We start from the raw sequence: 20,245 nt of genomic DNA, 5'->3' as shown, positions 1-20,245 counted from the left end.
TCTGAGAAATTTATAGCTACATTTATCATAGCACTTTCTGGTGCACCTTCATTATAGATTTAAACTTTTTTGCCACCTTTTTGGGTAAAATAACAATCTGTGGTTCAAGCACTGCTGGCATCCCTTTCAACATACAAAGAACATTTTATCAATAAGGAAAGTCTGATTTTGGATGGCCACTGTAGTAGCAGCGTCACGTATTATCCTCACAAGAATTACTTCCCGTTATTATATACAAACTGCTATAATTAATCACATCTATGCACACATCTAGAGCACATGAACTTCCATAACAGCCACATCCAGACACTCTCACCTTAGTAATACCTACAGAGATCCAAATCCCGTCCAAATTAGTACATGAAATGACAAATGTCCTACCTTAATAATTGCAACTAATCCTACTATATGCATGCTGCTCAATCACGTTATGAAAACGGAAATGCATCAATGAGCTCTTAGTTTTGGCATTTGTTTGTTTTTGCGTGACACATCGTCCAGCATGTACAAGCATCTCACACAAATTCTACATATTTTCAGCATTTTATGATGCGTGTTTGTATGTTTGCAGGCGCCGTCATAACAGTGCCTTTCCAAAGCCTTTCCATGTATTTTTGTCTCTCGGATCAGCAGTGACAGTGCTGGTTTATGGGTGTCAGAAACCTTGGCTGTTACCATGGCAATGCCACACTGCAATACTATGTGCAGGCAGACTGCGCTTGCTGCAGCGCAACACGAGAACAGGAACGAGAACGGTGAGTGTTGCAGGAGAAACCTGCTGAATACTAATCAGTCCCTCCACAGTTTGTCCTTCATCAGACCAGAGAAACACAGCAATACTCTGGATCTACATTATAGTCTCTCTCTCTCTCTCTCTTTCTCTCTCTCTCTCTCTCTCTCTCTCTCATAGACCAGTATCCACAAGGAGAAACATTTTGTTTTGCCAGGTAATTAAGGTTCAATCAAAACTAATTTGCTCTAACCTAATGCAGCATTCTGTTTGTTGGTAGCAGCTTAATAACATGTCTATGAACTTGTTTGTTTCCAACATCAAGAGCTTAGGTTATTTACTGTGTATATAAGGGAAAATGCATATTGTAGGTGCTGCAACTGGTCAGTATAATGTATCTTTAATTTTGTGTGTGTGTGTGTGTGTGTGTGTGTGTGGTTCACTTAAAGGTGAAGTATGTACTTTAGTTTTAAAATACTTTCTCCTACACCAGCTTAATATACAGAGATAACTTTAAGTAAGTCATTCGTAGGTTGATTCCTCCGAAAAGTATCAACACTGTCGCTCGTTAGCATTATGAAAACATTGCTGTTTGTTTGAGTGTCCTGTCCAACCTGACATAGCAATATTGGCTCAACTAATGGTGTAAGTTTGGGGCGGGATCATGTTTGACCAATGCTGGATGGAAGTGTTCAGGAAACCTGTTTGTCGACAGTAATTGTTTTTGCAGTTTCTGTTGAGTGACACTAGTTGAGCAGAAATTACACACTTCACCTTTAAGAAGTACTGCAGTATGACCAAAGAATTGAAAGTACAAAAATTCTATGTAGTCTATTAATTAATATGAGGTCATAAAAACTGCATGTTTAATAATAATTCAAGAATTATTTTTATTTATTTTTTGTTAGTTTTAAACAAAGCATAGCAGGTCCTAGCTGTCACTGTTTGACATTTCATGTCAACTTCCCTTGTATAGTGACGAACAGGTAAAAAACGTTAAAAATATGTTTCTGTTCTGCTCTATGCAGCAAATATGGCACAGTTTTGGCTAAGTTGTTCTTTGTGCAAATTTCTGCAAACTCTTAATCTGGATGAGAGGAGGCACAAACTGAGCAGGTTGACTTTGCTCTCAGCAAGCTGGAGTTTGTAGCACACAAAAAATGCTGTCCATTTAACTCAGATCTATTAATGTTCTTCTGTTTCGAGTTCCTGAAAGACTGTCTCCTGTAAATGTCTCCAGCTTCACTGACATCACTTAATTTTAAACAAACAAACAGTCAACAATGGCTTATTCCATTGTTACAGATAGCCAAGTTGCTGAACTGTTGGTTGCTAGAAGTAATTCCTACTTGACTGTATCAGGCAGCGAATCACGTGAGCTTCGCTATCTGCACTCCTACTAGCTGTCAACACATCGCGTTGGTGCACATTTGCATAAAGTTGAACTTTGCTCAACTTCATAGCATGCACAACAGTCATTGTCACACATGTTGCCTCAAATGGTCAATTCTCAATGCTTGGAATAGTTCAACTAAAAATGAAAATTCTGTCATTATTTACTCACCCTTATGTTGTTCCAAACATATATACACTACCATTCAAAAGTTTAGGTCACTTACTCATTCTTTATTTTTTATTTTTTTCACATTTTAGAATAATAGTAAAGTCATCAAAACTATGGAATAACAGAAATGGAACTATGGGAAGTATGTTGTGACTAAACAAAATCCAAAATAAATCAAAACTGTGTTATATTTTAGCATCTTCAAAGTAGTCACTCTTTGCCTAGAATTTGCAGACATGTACTCTTGACATTTTCTCAACCAACTTCTTGAGGTATCACCCTGGGATGCTTTTTAAACAGTATTGAAGGAGTTCCCATCTATGTTGGGCACTTATTGGCTGCTTTTCTTTATTATTTGGGCCAAGTCATCAATTTAAAAAACTTTTATTTTTAATTAAATTTTAGTTTTATAATGAAATAAATGAATATGGTGGCACAATTATATTTTTGTCTACAAAACTAATTTCAAACATTTAAGCATACGCCTTCAGATTAAAAGAATTTTAAGATCATGAGAAACATTTCAGTCAAGTGTTTCAAAACTTTTGACCAGTAGTGTATATATATATATATATGTCACGTTTAAATGTGTTTTTGTTCATGTTTTGTTTTCATTTTAAAATTAGTTTGGGTCTGATGTACAATTTATACAGTGGTGAATGGAGAGAGGAGGAAGGGGTAGTTCGTCTAAACAACCTAGATTGATGGGAAAGTTAATGGGCCTTTTTCTAGCACCAATCAATCTGCGCTAATCTCCCGGCTTAGAGTTCTCCAGGGATGGAGGTGGCCATGATTCCATCGTGTGATGGCAAAGTCCACTCAGCCACATCGCATTTTAGTGCTGCTTTAGACCTTTTCCTCTCTCTCACTAGACCCTTATCCATTAACAGGGTGCCGGTGCATAATTTTGAACCTCAGAAAAGGCAGTTCTGGGCTGGAAAATCTGTCACTGCACCGGCCCCTTAAACCTGCTGGTCTTGAGTCAGGTACCGTTAACGTCAGAGGTCAGGGGACAGAATAATAATAATATCCATACATACTAAATTAAGTAAAAAAAAAACAAAAAACAACAACAAAAAAAACAATTCAAAACAAAACTTGATCCTACAAAACCAGATTGCTCCCATTTTTATCAAAGCTGTCTGCACTAGTGATGTTTCATTTGTGAACGAATATGTCTTTTTGAACAAAACATTTTTTAAGCGAACGAATCGTTCTCCTTCACCTCCATACACTGATTAATATTTCTCATTCACTTACATCTCTCCCTTTCGAAGCAAGTGAGCTAAGCGGAAGACTGCTTTGGTGGCTTTTCATGCCTGTAAATACTGAGTATAGCACAAGCCAATAGCATTCGAATGCGGCCTGTAAAGCAGCATATCATTGGTTACACCCGCTGAACGAATAAGCCCTTTACTGAACCATAAGAGTTGGTCGTTTGAGTCTGAACAAGATGAGACGTCGCGAATGAATGAGAGGAGGAGGCAAGTGGTTTGTTTAGTTCGGCATGTGAGTCAATTGCGTTCAACAAGGAGAGACGGGTGGAATGCACTAAGACAAGTTTATAGGTATGCACATATCCCCCAATTTATCACTATATAGTTACAATTACATTAAGTATCAGTTGAAATCTTTTGCTTTAGTGCACAGTGTCAGATATTTAGGCTTTTCTTGAACTTGATAAAAGTGAAGCCCAGCATTTGACAAAATATCAGAAAAATTAAGGCCTGCTTTTTTGTCATTTGTGGCCAAAATGGTTATGGTAAGTGTCTTTGTACATTTGTAGACATGCAAATTGTATTTGTGTGGATTTGTCCTGCTTTTAAAGACTGACTATAGCGTGAGCCAGTAGTATTCGAGTGTGGGCTGTGAAGGAGCATATCATTGGTTTGACCCAATGAACGAAGACACCCCTTCACTGAACTAATAATCGGTCATTTGAGTCTGAACGAGACAAGACATCTCATTCATGAACTAAATACTGGTACACTGGTTCACAAATTTAATGAATGAATCAGTCATGAATTGTTCATGAATGAGGATCTGCTGACTGGCTGAATGAGAGGAGGCGGCAAGTCGTTCGTTTAGTTCGACAATCTCGTTCAACAAGAAAAGTGGCCGGATGAATTATGAATAAAAGTAAGTGATGACCACACATTACAATACGACGTTATTTAAACTCGTACATATTTTTAGGCTAGCTGGGCTCAACAATAAGGACTGCGTGATGGCCCAGGGCCAGTGTGAGAGAGATTCAGGCCAGTTGCTAGAACTGTGACTTGCCCATTCGGGCCAGTGCTGCATTTATAATGTTAGTGCAAGCAGACAACAAATGAGCGAGCACAAAAATTACACGGAGCGAACAAAGTCTTCTAACCGAGCACTCAGAGATGAGCAAGTGTGATTATATTTAGCTCACAAAGACGCGCAAGCGCCTAATATATTGGATGTGTGTGCGCACAATAACTTGGACGTGTGTGCGTTCAAGAACATGCAGACACTGAGCGCGCTCTCCTAGAACTGTCCTGGCTCTTTTCTGAGTGTCTCAGCAGCAGCAATTATCAATGTGTATAAAACAGCAGGAAAAAAAACACTTCATGAATTTTGGAGTGGGATTGCACATCTTGCGCAACTTTTTAAGTATCCCTGCACATTCCATGTTCACAGTGCGTGAAATTCCCAAATTTTTTTATTTTAACATGTTGGTGAAAACGTGTAATTCACTCATAGGAACACAAGAAATCAATAGTTTCTTTCTATTGGACTGTAAATCTCTGTCTCTCCGTGCATCTCTCTTATCATCTCTCTCTCTCAGCGTAGACACTGTTTAACATGCATGTGCTCTCTTAAAGGGACAGAGTGCTAGAATTGTTCCCACAGTAAAAAGTGACAGCTGTGACCTACTATGCTTCATTTAAAACTAACAACAACAACAACAACTAAAATAATTCTTGAATAATTATTAAACATGCAGTTTTTATGACCTCATATTAATTAATAGACTACATAGAATTTCATTTATCTCATTAATTTGCCTTTAGAGATGAAGTGCGGAATGAAACATAATAACCTTAGTTTAACCCCGATTATACACGTGGATCTGAGAATCATGAGCTCAGAATCCAAAATGTAAATATACATTTATTTAGGTAATATTTCAAAACGTAAACATTCATTCGACATAATAATGGCATTTGATATGAAAAGAAGCAAAATCACACTTGTTACTATTATTTTCAGAGCTGTTCAGCTGCAGGGTGAAGATGACTATTTAAAACAGTCTACTTTATATCATCCTCATGACACACCTGTTTCATATCTCATTTCTGGACTGTACTGGTATTTTCTTTCTGTGTTTTGTGTATCAGTCAGTGTTGGTCATGTTTGGTTTGTCTAATTTCATGTTTATATCCATATTCTTAATTCACAGATTAGGCCTTATGTCTACCAACATCAGTCACAACTGATTTAGTAGCAAGTCTCCTCTCTCAGGGATTCATATGTTTATTACATTCAGCCAATAATCAAATCTTTAACTCAGTGACTAAATCTTTTATCCTGGTTGTGAAAACATTACACAGGGCCCAAAAGTTGACAGAATTACTAAATGGGTGACTGAAAGCCTATCATTTGCTCCACAGAACTCTTCGCTTCAAAAGGCATGTGTAAATGGCAGGACGGCTGAGGTTAATGTGATGAATTAATGAATTAATATCTGTAAAGTGCTTGTATGGGGTTACATAAAGCATAAATTATATCTTGTAAATTGTAAACATGATACAATTTGGGGGAATAATACGTCTTAAAAACGTAATATACAGGATATAAAATATATTTAGCTTCGGGCATATTTTTTTAAAGCCAGTATGGTAAAAAAGCTATTTTTTATTTCTGTGTTGGGGCCAGTGAAAATTTTGGCAGGGCAAGTAAAAATCTGAAGCACTTGCCCAATTGGGCCAGTAGAAAAAATGCTTAGCATTGAGCCCTGGGCTAGTATTGATGTCTTTTTATTATAGCTTGAAAAAAATGGTGCTTCTCAGTTCAAAATATGATCGATATTCTTTGTTGTCTTTTGTGGGAAAACGCTTATGATGCTTTAACACTCTGCAGTGTCTTAGAAGAATGGCAGAATTTTAATAAGGATAATTAGACTTGTTCTGGTCATAAATTACCTTGCTTTTGGTTCAATGCAATCACTCGTTCAAAATGTCTAAGAAGGTAATTTGGTCCCATCTACTGGCACACAGGCGTAATTTGCAGAAATGTTCCATGAACAAATCAATGAATGAATCTGAACTAATCTTTTTGGTGAACGGATTCTAAAGACTCGAGTCACTGGGATGAATCAAAATCCCCACCATTAGTCTGCACTTGAAAATGCCCAATGTGGCATCGTTCATCATTACCTTAAAAAAAATAAGTTCTGGGAAACACAAAAGAACATTGATGTAACTTTAAGAAGAGCCATCCACTACTCCACTACACAACTGGTCAAGTATGAGAATGTCCATTTTAGCATTGTACTCAGCAAAACATCCTCAATCACTCGCGACTTAAGAAGTGCAGCCTATTATGAAGCCCTGCTAAATTCCTTGTCACACACTTCACCCTCTGTGTGTCAACAAGCGACAGCCTCGTCCAAGTGTCTTTTTTCCAAGCAAGTGTGCCAATGCCCCACATTCCAGCTGGCCTATGTACTCACCGACTTGGTTGTGGGGGGCGGTCCATGACATCTCACTTCCTGAACCAAAAATAATGCACATGGTAATAAAACCTTGGCTGGTGTAAGTACTTCCTTATTAATCCAACTCCCCGTGCCTATGATGTAATTCTGATTTATTAATCATTAAGACCAGGAATGAGGAATTCTGCTGAATCGTTACATATGACACTAAAAATAAGCAAGCAAACTCGCCTCCAAGCTGTACTCTTCCACAGTTCTCTTCAGGGGATCTACAATCTGCCAACATATGAGGATGCACAAATCAATCAGTAACATCCCACCCACGATGATAAAGAGCTTCTGGTCCTTGATAATCTGGAAAAGAAAAAACAGAGAGGGATGAGGTGATTAACGGATGAGAAAGAGGGAGATATATAGCCAGGAACCATCAATGGGCTGCTCGCTCAATTCAAAAGCGTGATCTTCTCTTGCATTCTGAACCTTTGTGGATGAAAGTGCTGCTACTGTCTGATCTTTTTTTTTTTCTTCTATTCTTCTATTTAACAGTGTTTGACCTGAACAGAGCCCAAATCAAAGGAAAGGTCACAGCTAGGAGGCCTGTGTGTATCCTAGAGGAAAAATACACAGAGTATTTCTTAGCGCCCCAGCGTGTGCTTAAGAATAGATCCACTAACTCGTTTTGATCAAATGACATTTGATGGCTTGCAGAGTGAAGCCAAAAGAAGCCAGACCAGAACATTTTGTACCCCTGAAAATATTACACATCAAAACAAAATGTAGTGAATTGGCATTCACACTATATGGCCAATAGCTTTAGGTGAACTATTCCTTTAAGGGCCAAGCCAAACCAAGATCTTTGTGGTTCTTTCTGTCTGACCACTGAGTTTCATGGATAATTCCTTCAGAATGGACACTCTTTATTGAAGTTCATGGTTGCATTATAGGGGCTAGACATTTCAAATGACACAGGATCATGACACTTCACAATGCATTAACAATATCACAGAGTGACATGATTGTTGAACTTCACTTTATTGTACAAAATCTCCTTTTATAATGGCAAACGGAAGGTGATGAAGGATCAAAAACTAATAGCAATCCTAAAATACCAACCTCCACCTTGTCACTGCTCCAAATGCTTTTATCATCAGAAGCTATAAATACTTTCAAATTATTCTTATCAGACACAATACCTAGTTTAATGCCTCTAATCAGGAGCTTGTAAACTAAAATCATTTGCTTTTAAGAGCAAAATGGCTTTGTATAAGCTTTCTAATCCACAGTTTTAATGGTGCACTGTTTGTAAAAGATTATTGCTGCAGGTCTACAAGAGTATGCAGTGCATTAGTGTCAGATTGTGTTTGTGCTCTGTCTAAGTTATGCAGGACATCATGTGCTTGTGTCTAATTGGAATTTACAGATGCACACATCTGATGCCATCTATTTGAGACACTGTACATTCTATAATGCAGACTTGGTCCAAGTAAAAAACAATTATAACTGTATATGTTGCAGTGGCGTAGCCACGGTTGTACCAGGGTGTGCAGATGCCACCCAAAACATTTGCTTGCTCACCCAAATTAAATTAAGATTTTTATTTAATTCATATATTGACACTTTTAGTAGGGCGCATTGATGTGAAGATGACAATTCGATACATAAATTCCTGAATTTAATAATCGATTATAACGTCCATTATAATGCTCAGATTACACGTACGCTCTCGCAACAGACGCGGAGCACGTGAGTCTGAGAAAAGCACACGCTTTAAATTAAGCAAGCTTTTGCTACCAAGTTCAGCTTTCTGTGTCATTATTCATAACTGCGTGCCTCCATTTGAGCAAACTATGTGGCTGTTGTTCTTTTCTTCACTACTACATTACCAATATACACATTTGAAAAAGGTACTGATGCTTTAACTTGTTATCATTATTTGTTCTTTAAGTGTTGTATGCATATGCCATTAAGTTGCTAATTCTGTGATCCTTTATTTATAGAGACTTATCTGCCTATATTCATGACAGATTTAATTTATGTTTTAACTGTTGTGTCAGTAGCTAAATGTTTCCATTAGAAGATAATGTTTATTACGCAATCTACTTACCATCTGTTTGTTAGTTTGCATCAAGTCAGACATGTTATCCTTTATTCATATTGGCTCAAAAATCAATGTAACATCAGTTTTATTTTTCCATTTATATTTGCAGTCACACATAAACCAAAGCTCCCTGTACCTATTCCCTGAATGCAAAGACTGATCAGTGAAGGTCTTCTTACTGCTGCACATTCTTTTGTTCCACACAATGCATCACAAATTTATTTCTTATCCAAAATCATTTTTTTTGAGCCAGTGAATGTACAACCTGGTGTTTTTTTGGTGTTGTTGTATTAAATAGGCACGTGTTTGCATGTGCATCTATTCCAAATATCCTTTTGTTTCTGGATCTCAAATTTAAATCAGGCAGGGACAGATGCACTGTCCACTGCTGTGATTGACAAAGCCCTCGCTGTGCTTCGAGGCAGAAAGAGACTATAGCCGACCCCTCGGACCACCGGACCCGCATCGAATGCTGGCTGAATTGCAACGGGCTGTCTTAGGAGTCAAAGCTGTGAGACTGCTTCTCAGCTTGATAAAGAGATTGCACACCCACATACACACTCACAAACCACAGTCCTGACAGCAACCATCACTTTACACTTCCAAAGCCCAGCAGTCCATCACTACGTGGAGCAGAAGTCAGCTCACTGCCAGCTTCCTGCACACTGAAGCCAGATGGAATCAGTCCTTAGATTAAAACCTTGAGCCTGAGCATTACATGTGTCCTGATTTATTTCTTTATGCATCTTCTAAACACTTCTAGTTGAGGTGTGAAAATAAAATTAAAGAGAAGTCATCAAGGGGAAAAATGACATGTGATACATCAAGTTGGAATTATAACATTCTCCTCTCAAAGGTTTGTTTGAAACTTCATTATGTAAACAAGAAAAACAGGACTTTCCCTGCCCTTTTGAAATAGATGTAATGTGCTATGTAGACATACTCTAACGTTCACAAAACTAAGCTGCAAAAAAAAAAAAAAAAAAAAGAAAAAAAAGAGAGAAAACGTTTTTAAGAAGTGGTCATGGTGTTGACTTTACAATCATGAGCAAATAAATGTACAGTATGTACTTGAAAACTCCCGTCAATTCAGTATTCAATTAATTGACACCCTGATGAGCAAAAATGTGAGCTATGCAGACAATCGGAGATTAGCATGACAGAGGACATTTAAAAGACTTAAAAGCATGGTAACAACAGTAGCATGTTTGAAGTAAACCTGAAATCAAAATGGAACCTATTTACTTTCATAAATTATTTACTGGTGCACATAACCCCCCCCCCCAAAAAAAGTTGTCTTCATAATATTCATAATAATCAAATTTGCTACAAATTTGAAATGACTTTTCAGCTGATGTTACCAAGCCCTCTTATTTTTGTCTTGTTTCCCAGAAATTATCTATAAACATATCTTAAAACAAGATAAAAATACTTGAAAAGTAAAATGACATATGATATCAAGACTCATTTTCAGGGAAATGTGAGAAAACTTTAAACAAGACAAAAATATTTGTCAAAGGGATAAGAAAAATAGACTTGTTTTAAGTTATTTTCTTAACCCATTTGCAAAGTTTTTTTTTTTCCTGTTTTAATCATAAAGCTAACTGAATTGTTTGTGTTTATATTTCTCTGAAAACAAGAATTAAAGGGATAGTTCATCCAAAATTTTTAATTCTCTCATCATTTACTCACCCTCATGCCATCCCAGATGTGTATGACTTTCTTCTGCTGAACACACACAAAATGTTTTAGAAGAATATCTCAACTATGTAGATCCTCACAATGCAAGTGATTGGTGACCAGAACTCCAAAAGCACATAAAGGCAGCATAAAAGTAATCCGTACTCCAGTGGTTAAATCATTTTCTTCTGAAGTGATATGATAGGTTTGGATGAGAAACAGATCAATATTTAAGTCCTTTTTTACTATCAGTCTCCACTTTCAATTTCATATACACATTCTTCTTCTTTAGTTTTTGACGATTTGCATTTTCGTGCATGTCGCCACCAATTGGGCAGGGAGGAGAATTAATAGTAAAAAAAGACTTAAATATTGATCTATTTCTCACCCACACCAATCATATCGCTTCAGAAGACATAGATTTAACCACTGAAATCGTATGGATTACTTTTACGCTGCCTTTATGTGCTTTTTGGAGCTTCAGATTTTTGGTACCCATTCGCTTGCATTGTATGGACCTACAGAGCTGAAATATTCATCTAAAAATCTTAGAGTTCAGCAGAGTAAAGCAAATCATACACATCTGTGATGGCATTAAGTTGAGAAATTATGAGAGAATTTCCATTTTTGGGGTGAACTATCCCTTTAATAGCTTGTCATTTTTGTCATCTTATTTTAAGGATATTTGCTGGAAAACAGGACAAAAATACTAACTAAGAAAATGATTTTTGCAGTGCACCAATTCTCTCAGTATAACACATCTTCCAATTGTACCTGCAGCACTGTTCATCACCCTCTTTCTTTCTCTCTCTACTTCTTTCTCTGGATCTCTCTTGCAGTATTCATCCCCACTAATTCAGACTGCAGCAGTAGAAGTAAGCTGTGAGCTCTATAAATAAAGATGGCCAGCAGGGTGCTGGAGCTGTGGCTAGCCATCCTTTACAGCACTGTCATACAGTATCAGTTGCCTCACCTGCCACATTCTTACAGTGCATTGAAAAAACAAGAGTAGAGAGAGAAAGAAGCGTATAAAAGAGGTCAGTGGGTGTGGATGAATCTGTTATGTTAAAAAGCTGTGTGGATGTGTTTGTACCTATAGTTAAAAAAGAGGCCATCTGTATTCCAGTGTGGTGTTTTTTTCTTTTGAAAGGACAGAGGAGATTCACATACAGACTTGTGAAGACAATTTCTAGTGGAGGAGGAAGACACTGTTCTTTATAAAAGATCAGAGATTCAATCGGTAGGACAAGCAGTGCTGGCTGATTCTGGATGTGTCAGGAAATTGAGCATGGAGACAGCAAAATGACCTTCAATGAAAATGTATTTCTATATTATAGCGTTTTAGTTGAAAAATGAGAGAGCTGACAGACCAAGGCAGCATGGCTTTTCCGTGATGCTTTAACCTGTTGATGCTCATTGACCCCAGCCATGGGTTTGACTTTACTTTGCTTAAATTGGTTTACGTTTACCATATAGTGTGCTGTTCAAAATTTTCATAATGTTGACAAATTATACATCTTTATAATATGTCAACATTATTAACTCTTTTTTGACTAGACTATATAGTATATGTAAACTAATTTAAGCAAAATAACATCAGTTCTGGGGGGGGTGGGCGAATACAATCTTTTTATCATCCAGGCTCACTTTCCTCTACAAAACACAAAAGATGTTGATCCGGTAAAATGTCTTACTTAACAAAATCTCAGTGACTGTGTTAACACATCTTTTAAAGTCCAGCAGTTACCAGCCATAATTGTCTGAATGTCTATGAGAGGTGCCAGATCATATTTAACATGCTTTGGCCACACATATCTCACCTTTTTCTTCATCTTTACATTCTTAAATATGGCGTGCACTCTCCAGGTCTTTGCAAACATGGCACCAAACGCTGTTGTATAACCCACAATTAGGATCCATGTACGGACCTGCGAACAACACATGGAAAAGTAAAACAAGGTTTCTTCTAGCCAAAAGCTCTTATCTTTTATAGATTGACATTCAGTATCATCCACAAAGCAAAGTTTGGCACTAAGAAAAAACTAAGCACAAGAAACTTGGAGCTGAAAAAATTATGATCCCAAGTCCACTATCAGAAAGCAAATTGAGTGGCAGGGTGTGTTGAGAGCTCTGTGGAAGTTCCTGTGGCAAGAATTCTCTGCTTTGTCCTCTCTTAATTGTCTATCTTCCTTCCCCCTTTCTACAAATTCAGTATTCCTGAATCTCTTTATTCTGTTCTCCATTGGGAGTGAAATGTATATACCATGTACTGTATAAGGTCGATCAATCTCTGTCTTTGAGTCAAAGGCAAAAACACAAATACATACTTCTTTTACTTCTTAATTAAATTGCCTTGAAGACAATGAGTCATGATGAAAAAAAAAGAAAAACTAAACAACAATACTTGACTTCATAAAAAAAAAAAAAAAAAAAAAACTTTTCTTTAAATGTTCAGGAATATTAATTGCCTGGTGGTACCCAATCATTAAAATTGTAGTGGAAGCCTTCATCTCATCAGGCCAAAGAGACCAGACCTGTCTGAGGCAGGTAGCATCTGCTATTCTCGACACATTTGTCAGTTATTTCCCTGGGACTCAAGCTATTGCAGTAGCTAAAGCCTTGTAATTAAAAGGTGGATTATGGTCACATGCAAACAGGGAACAGAGGTGTGATGGGACACATCCAATCATGCTTACTCAGTTTAGTGACACAGTTATCTGGAAAGTAGAGGTGAAAGCTTTCAGATTAAAATTTACACTTGCAGTCAAAAGTGTGGGCACATCTACTCATTCTTTATTTTTACTATTTTCTGCATTTCATAATAATAGTAGCCATCAAAACTATGAATTAACTCAAACGGAAGATGGGAATAATATAGAAACAACAACAACAACAAAAAGTGAAACAAAAAGATTAAATGCTTCAAAGTAACCATCCTTTGCCTAGATTACAGCTCTGCACACTCTGGGCATTCCTTCAAACAACTTCATGTTGCGCATCCTGGGATGCTTTTCCTTCACTGTCCACTCCAACTCATCAATTATTAAATGAAACTTTAATATTATTATTATTATTATTATTACAATGCCAGTTTTGTAAAAAAAAAAACAAAACAAAAATCAGATATAGGCACTAGGGATGTAACCGAAGCCGAATATCTTATTCGGAAAGTCACAAATATTACACATGGGCTTTTCATTTAGTTTTGACGCACTTCCAGTTTAAGCCCCACCCACAACCGGCAATATCTGAATACAGATACAGAAATACAGTCGTGTTTATGTTTGATTCACAGAAATCAGCCATTACTCACAGTGCAAAGAGTCTCAAACACTTTGTCCGACACAAAGGATCCATCCAGACCGAAGAGAAAGATGGAGGCGTACGACAGCATGCCTCCTAGAATGATTAGGTTGTTCATATATGGACTTGACATTTTGATCAGCCTGCAGATGGAGGGAAGCCCACAGCTGACACATTAAATATTCACATTTAATTTATAATTAACCATTTCAATTAAATTTGCATCTACACACATAAATGTATGAGAAAAATATGAGCATGACACTACCTTATTAAATTATGTTGAAAGGTGACCCTCTTACAATGGCTCCAAAAAGTATTTGGACACTTAAGCCACACTTTTATGTGTGTTTTTATTTTTAGTGTTTTTGTGACACTTAAGCCACAAAAATGTATGAATTAGATAACATCAAACCAAGTGGCATTTATATTTAAGGAAGTTACTGTATTATAACCACTTTTATTGTAGAAGTAGATATACTGTTAAGAAAGAATGCTGTTTGGCCACTTTATGGATGTTAAATATATATTGAACATGTATACATCCACTAAAACTCCCTTTGACACCAGTTGGTTAAAAGTCATTGGTCAAGTTAGTTCTGAGTTCAATTTTAAATGTAATTTAAATGTCCAAATATTTTTGAGGTCACTCTATTTGAACTTTTTCATTTTGTATTCTAGTTCAGCACTGACCTGTGATTGCGGTTTTTTATGTTAAAGAAGAGAAAGGCTCCCGCCATGACCATGCCCAGGATAGTGATGGTAGACAGGATGCTATAAAGGGGGACGTTTATTTGCCGGCGTTTATTTTGCACAAACGTCCGATCCTTGGGCGGTTCCACACCTTCAAGAGAATTACAACAGTTCACAGTCAGTTACAATTGAAGTCAACTCTGAAAACTTAACCTCTGAGAATGCCTTCCGAATGCCTTCTCCAGTTTAATTTATATGACTTGGGCTTATACAGAATATACAGGATTATCTAGTCACTGATGTGACATATTTGACCTTATTTCTGTGCAAGGTTATATAACAATGTTTGTGGATGTTTTAGAGACTATGGTGGGGGTTGTGATGTTTATTGCATAGGTTATCTGCATAGGTTTCTACTCTTGCTTGGTACTTAAGTCCATGAATCTGTACATACACTTCATGGCCAAAGGTATGTGTAAATCCAAACACCATACCCATATGTGCTTGTTCAAAAACATGGGCATTGATAGGGAGTTGGCACAAGAGTGGCGATGGGGCCTTGCTTGCCAGTTGGCGTCCCAATTCATCCCAAAAGTACTCAGTGAGGTCCAAATCTTGGCTTTGTGTAGGCCACTCAAGTTCTTCCACACTAAACACTGTAAAGCATTTTTACAATTTTAAATTACAATTGCCATTTTGATAGTGTCTAAGCTCTATGGTACGCCCCATTGTACTGATAATGTTGAAGATGTGGAGATGTATGCCTGTATGCTTGATTTTATTGCAACATTGATATTGATTGCACCTATTAGTAATGGATGTAGCTGAAACAGCAGAAATTGTTATTTAGAAAGGGTGTCCTCATACTTTTGGCCATATAGTGTGTTTTTGGCCATAAAGGCATTTCCATTCATTATGATTAATAAAAATATACATTTTATCCATGTCAGGAACTATTTAAAAATATGCTGTAAAGTAGACCTGTCATAAGGTTCTTTTTTGTCTGTTTATACTGTATTTGTGCAATGCTGTTAAATCCAGTTTAAACCAGCCTATGGTGTTTTTCTGGTTTAACCCTTAAATGCATACCTCGGGTCTTTACTGACCAGGGACCTCATTCCAATCCCTGTGCCTCATCAATTTTTTTAGAGTTGTGTTAAATACCTCTTTATTATTCTTTATTCTCTCTCCTATAAATAGTGTAAAATATATATATATATATATATATATATATATATATATATATATATATATATATATATATAATTATAATGGTTTAGTACCAAAAGTGTATAGGGTCATTAGAGACCCTAGGCATGTAACAGTGTTATTATTTAAACATTTTTTTGAGTGTCAATAGATATAAGTGCCAATATGTGTTTGGTGAAATTTCCATGCATTTAAGGGTAAAGCTAATCTTATCTAGTCTCCCAGCCTTGCCAAGCTGGTCTTCAGCTGGTCTAGCTGCTCTCCTTGCTAACAAGTGCCAAAAACGCTCCTCAAAAAATTAAAAACAGACCAGCCTAACCATCTCAAATTTGTTTAAATGCTCAAAAATTAACCTTTAAAAAAAAAAAAAAAAAAAAGCTTATCACAAAAAGAAAACACTGCAAATGTACCTCATTTGTGGTCAGTGCATGACCATTGTTTTCCCCCTGATTACACATTCCGAATGTGCCAAATAATTCCCTCAGATCCACTTTGCCTCTTAGCAAGTTCCAATTGAGGAAGCATGAGACATTAAAACAATTGATTTCCTTCAAACTGTCCACCACTGTGTGTTTCTTAAGAGGCAGGGATTGTTTGAAAAGACAAAGATCCAGGGATTGAAAAAAGCATGTCAATGTGGGCAAACAGGGGAAAAAATAACTCTTCCAAGTGTGGTGAGCTAAATAATTTAACAGCGAGTACAAAACATTGGCATATGAACCTTCTGTTTCCCTATCACCCATACACTGACCCACAAACAAACACAAAAAGGGATTTTCCTACCTTGGAACCTGGTATTGTTGATAAGGTCCAGTATATCTGCTATGGCGTTGTACTCGCCCACCTTCACCTCCTGACCCTCTGTGAAAGACAACGAGAACAAGAGGACAGCGGTGATAAGAGGAGAATGTTCAAAGCCTGGGGCCCCCAGAGAGAAACAAGACAATAGAGAGTAAATTTAGTTTCTGTGTGCTTCACTGCAGAAGAAGTCCAACATATTGTCCTAAATTGCCATGCAATGCTGTGTGCGATGTTGAATCTTCACTAGTCATGTAATGTGAGGGCTACAGGAGCTGAAAGAGTACATAAATGGCAACCTTATGCATTTGCACATCAGTTAAAAGACACCTGATTACTAAGTGTGCATATTGTGTAATAAAAATAATGACCACCCGGCACCAACAGGCAGTGGGTTTATCAGGGACCGTGGCATTATCGGCCCATGTCTCTCTTGTGTTTCGTTGTCTGTCTTTGTGTGAGCGCGCGGTTTTGGTTGTATTCCCTGCCGTGCGCTCTTCAACCTGTCTTGTTTCATATCGGGATCACGGTGTCTGGATCCTGACTTCCTGTCTGGTTTCGTTCTGTGTCGGGATCCAGACACTCGTGCTTCATGTCTGTCTGTTACTGACGTGGGTGCATCGCGCTTATGTCATCTTGGCAGCATGCACCCGCATCAATAGTTTGTCTGTCTCTCACGAACATGGGTGCGCCTCGTGTCGTGCTCGCATTGCATGCCCGGGTCGCGAGCTGTCTTCATGTTGTGCTGAGGTTCGGTCACTTCGGTCTGAGGTGTCGGGTGTGTGTGTGTGGCCAAACTCTCGCACAGGTGTCCTGTCTTGTTTTTGTCGCCTGTTGCGTGCATCACGTGGAGTTTGCCTCATAATATACGCTCAGGTTTCGTTTAGTATGAGAATGCATGCCGTCACTTTGTTTGCCATTGCTACGCATTCTCTCGTCTTGTTTGTCGGTTGGCATGGGCGTGTATTGCCTCATTGTCTTGGCAATGTGCGCTCATGCTATTTAGGTGTTTTGATGTCATGTGAGAGCACATGGCTTTGTTTTGTATCTGTATCACCGCATATATATACCCCACCTCCTTTTTTGCCCATTATTAGTTTAGTAGTCACACCTGCCCTGTCTTGTTAACCTGTTGATTTTTCTCCCTGTTTTAGTCTCCTCGTGTTTGCTGTCCAGTGCCATTTCGTCTTGTTTCCAGTGTTGGTTTGTGTTCTTGTTATTCCCTGTTCCTGTTTCCAGTCCGGTTGGTCCTGTTATTTGCGTTACCCTCTGCCCCAGCCTGGATACCTTTTCCCCCTACGGGATAGTTTATGTTTGCTTTTCCCCCTTGTGGGAGTTTTGGTTTGTTTTTTATTTATTTTGTATTAATAAATTCCCTGTTTATTTTCAACTCGTTTGGGTTTGCGTTTGGGTCCTGAGCCTCATTATTCTCTGTGATTCGTGACAGTGAGAACCACTTCACTCAGAAACCAAATATACTGTACATTAATTTTACAACATATCTAAAAATGCTATATTAAAGAACTCATAAAATCCTAATTGGAATTTTCTGCCTTTAAGTCCATGTATTTTTTTAGCTTTGACGCTTAAAATTTACAGTTTTCTCTTTTTCCTGAAATATTCCTGAAACATCCAAAAATATTGCAATGCAAAAAATCCTTTTTTGCCTTGTTTTCCAGTAAAAATATCGAAATATTCTTAAAACAAGATAAATTTATTCAAGAAGCAAATGACATAAGATATTTTGTCTTGTTTTCAGAGAAAACTAACAGAATTTAGTAACGTTTATGCTTAAAAAAATGATTTGCCAATGGGGTAAGAATTTTTTTTTTTTCTTATCCCATTGGCAACTAGTTTTTTCTTGTTTTAATCATAAATCCCATTTAATTTAGTTAGATTAATATTTTACATCTTTCTGGTTCTCAAGTAAAAAAAAAAAAATTTCTTTTTTTTTTTTCTTTTTTTTTTTCTGGTTTTAAGTATGTTTAGATATTTTTTACTGAAAATAAAACAAAAATACTCAGGTAAATTATTTTTGCAATGTGATGACTCATTCTGACCTCAGAAGTGGATATACATTTTTGTCCAATAAAATGCTCTCTACAGCGAGAATGTCCCTCCCCCTAATACCACCTGCTAGCAACAGCAAGTAGCAAATCATGGTTCATGGATGTGATGTAAACTGAAGGCTATTGGCAATTTAATTAAAAAGGGACGCTTTCTATGTGCCCTGCTCCAACTTCCTGTTTCAACATGAAATGTATCAACACAGGAAAGAAAACTGTGCTCATCAAGCCATTTCATAGGGTCTTTAAAGACAAAAGTTAAGAATGAATTAAAACTGAGTTACTGGATATTTGTGCAGGCGATTAGACATATTTTGAGGTAATGTGTCCATAGATGCAGTAAAATAAAGCTTAGTGTCAATAAATCCTAAACAGAACAAGACTTACTCTCAGAGGTCCAATTCAAAGCAAGTTTATTCCAAAAGCCATCTTAAAACTCAATATTTGTCCCTGGTGTGCACTTCAAGACTGCCTGTGTATTGACAATCACACTACCAGGGCCAGATGCATTCCTCCTTGAGATGAAAACTCACTTAAGGACAGTGAACATGGACAATAAGATATTTATCATTTAGCTCCTAGGAGCGCCAGTTTCTGGGCTGCTAATACTAAAATTGTTTACTGTAACTCTGAAATGCAGCCCTGTGCCAAACCATTTTCTGCAATTACAATTAGCAAAACAAAAATGAGTACAACTTTTGTAGTAAATGCAATATTCCCTATTAAAACAGGACAATGGGTATGACATACAGTCAGGCACGTGCCGTGGGCTTTGAGACTTGGCAAGCATCAAAGATTTTTAATACAGATTATTAAACGCTGTGCCCCAAACACACAAAACAGGTGAGGGTAATGTCGCGGAAATGTTATTGATGTAAATTGTTGCCTAAGAATCCACCAGTCAGTGGAAACAATTATGTCACAGTGGCAAACCTCATGACCAAAATGTTTTAAATTCAGGAGAGTAATATTGCTCATATCACACAAATTAAAGATTTCCATATATTGAGCCGAGCATGTTTATGTCCATTAAATCATACAATGAACAATAGTGCCAGAAGAGCTTGTTTTGACATACAACAAAAAGAAAAAGAAAAGATAGCTTGTTACTAGCAGGCTATATGTTTCAACATCATAGGCCTCACACGTCACTCTCCCTACAGTTCAGAACCATTGGAATGGACAGCAGCAATTAACTAATCTGACCACCAAAGACAATGATCTTAACTTGAATGCACAAGGCAAATTTAACATAGTCACGGCAGTCTACATCCCTTAATTTTTATTTTAAACAGACAACGTGCCCTAATGTTAGAACTATAAAACAGACAGAGCATAACACAAGAAGGACATGATTGCCAGATCACCACTTCATAGCCTCAGACTAACCAGAAATAATGACCTATCTATGACCTAGTAT

The 20,245-nt window shown here is 37.3% G+C and overlaps 1 protein-coding gene across 1 annotated transcript in view; it reads right to left on the bottom strand.

The window, feature by feature from the left end:
• Positions 1-20,245, bottom strand: part of LOC127425502 (gamma-aminobutyric acid type B receptor subunit 2-like) — a 370,336-nt gene that overhangs the window by 84,523 nt on the left and 265,568 nt on the right. Inside the window, exons 9-13 of the mRNA XM_051671571.1 lie at positions 16,745-16,822; positions 14,753-14,903; positions 14,070-14,202; positions 12,577-12,684; positions 7,210-7,332 (exon numbers count right to left, since the gene is read on the bottom strand). Of these exons, the coding sequence (XP_051527531.1) occupies positions 7,210-7,332; positions 12,577-12,684; positions 14,070-14,202; positions 14,753-14,903; positions 16,745-16,822 (593 nt within the window). The remainder of the gene's footprint in view (positions 1-7,209; positions 7,333-12,576; positions 12,685-14,069; positions 14,203-14,752; positions 14,904-16,744; positions 16,823-20,245) is intronic.

Source organism: Myxocyprinus asiaticus, chromosome 34 (assembly GCF_019703515.2).
Source record: "Myxocyprinus asiaticus isolate MX2 ecotype Aquarium Trade chromosome 34, UBuf_Myxa_2, whole genome shotgun sequence".
Lineage (NCBI taxonomy): Eukaryota > Metazoa > Chordata > Actinopteri > Cypriniformes > Catostomidae > Myxocyprinus > Myxocyprinus asiaticus.
The sequence above is the reverse complement of the archived record's forward strand: the minus strand, read 5'-3'. Positions and strand labels throughout refer to the sequence as shown.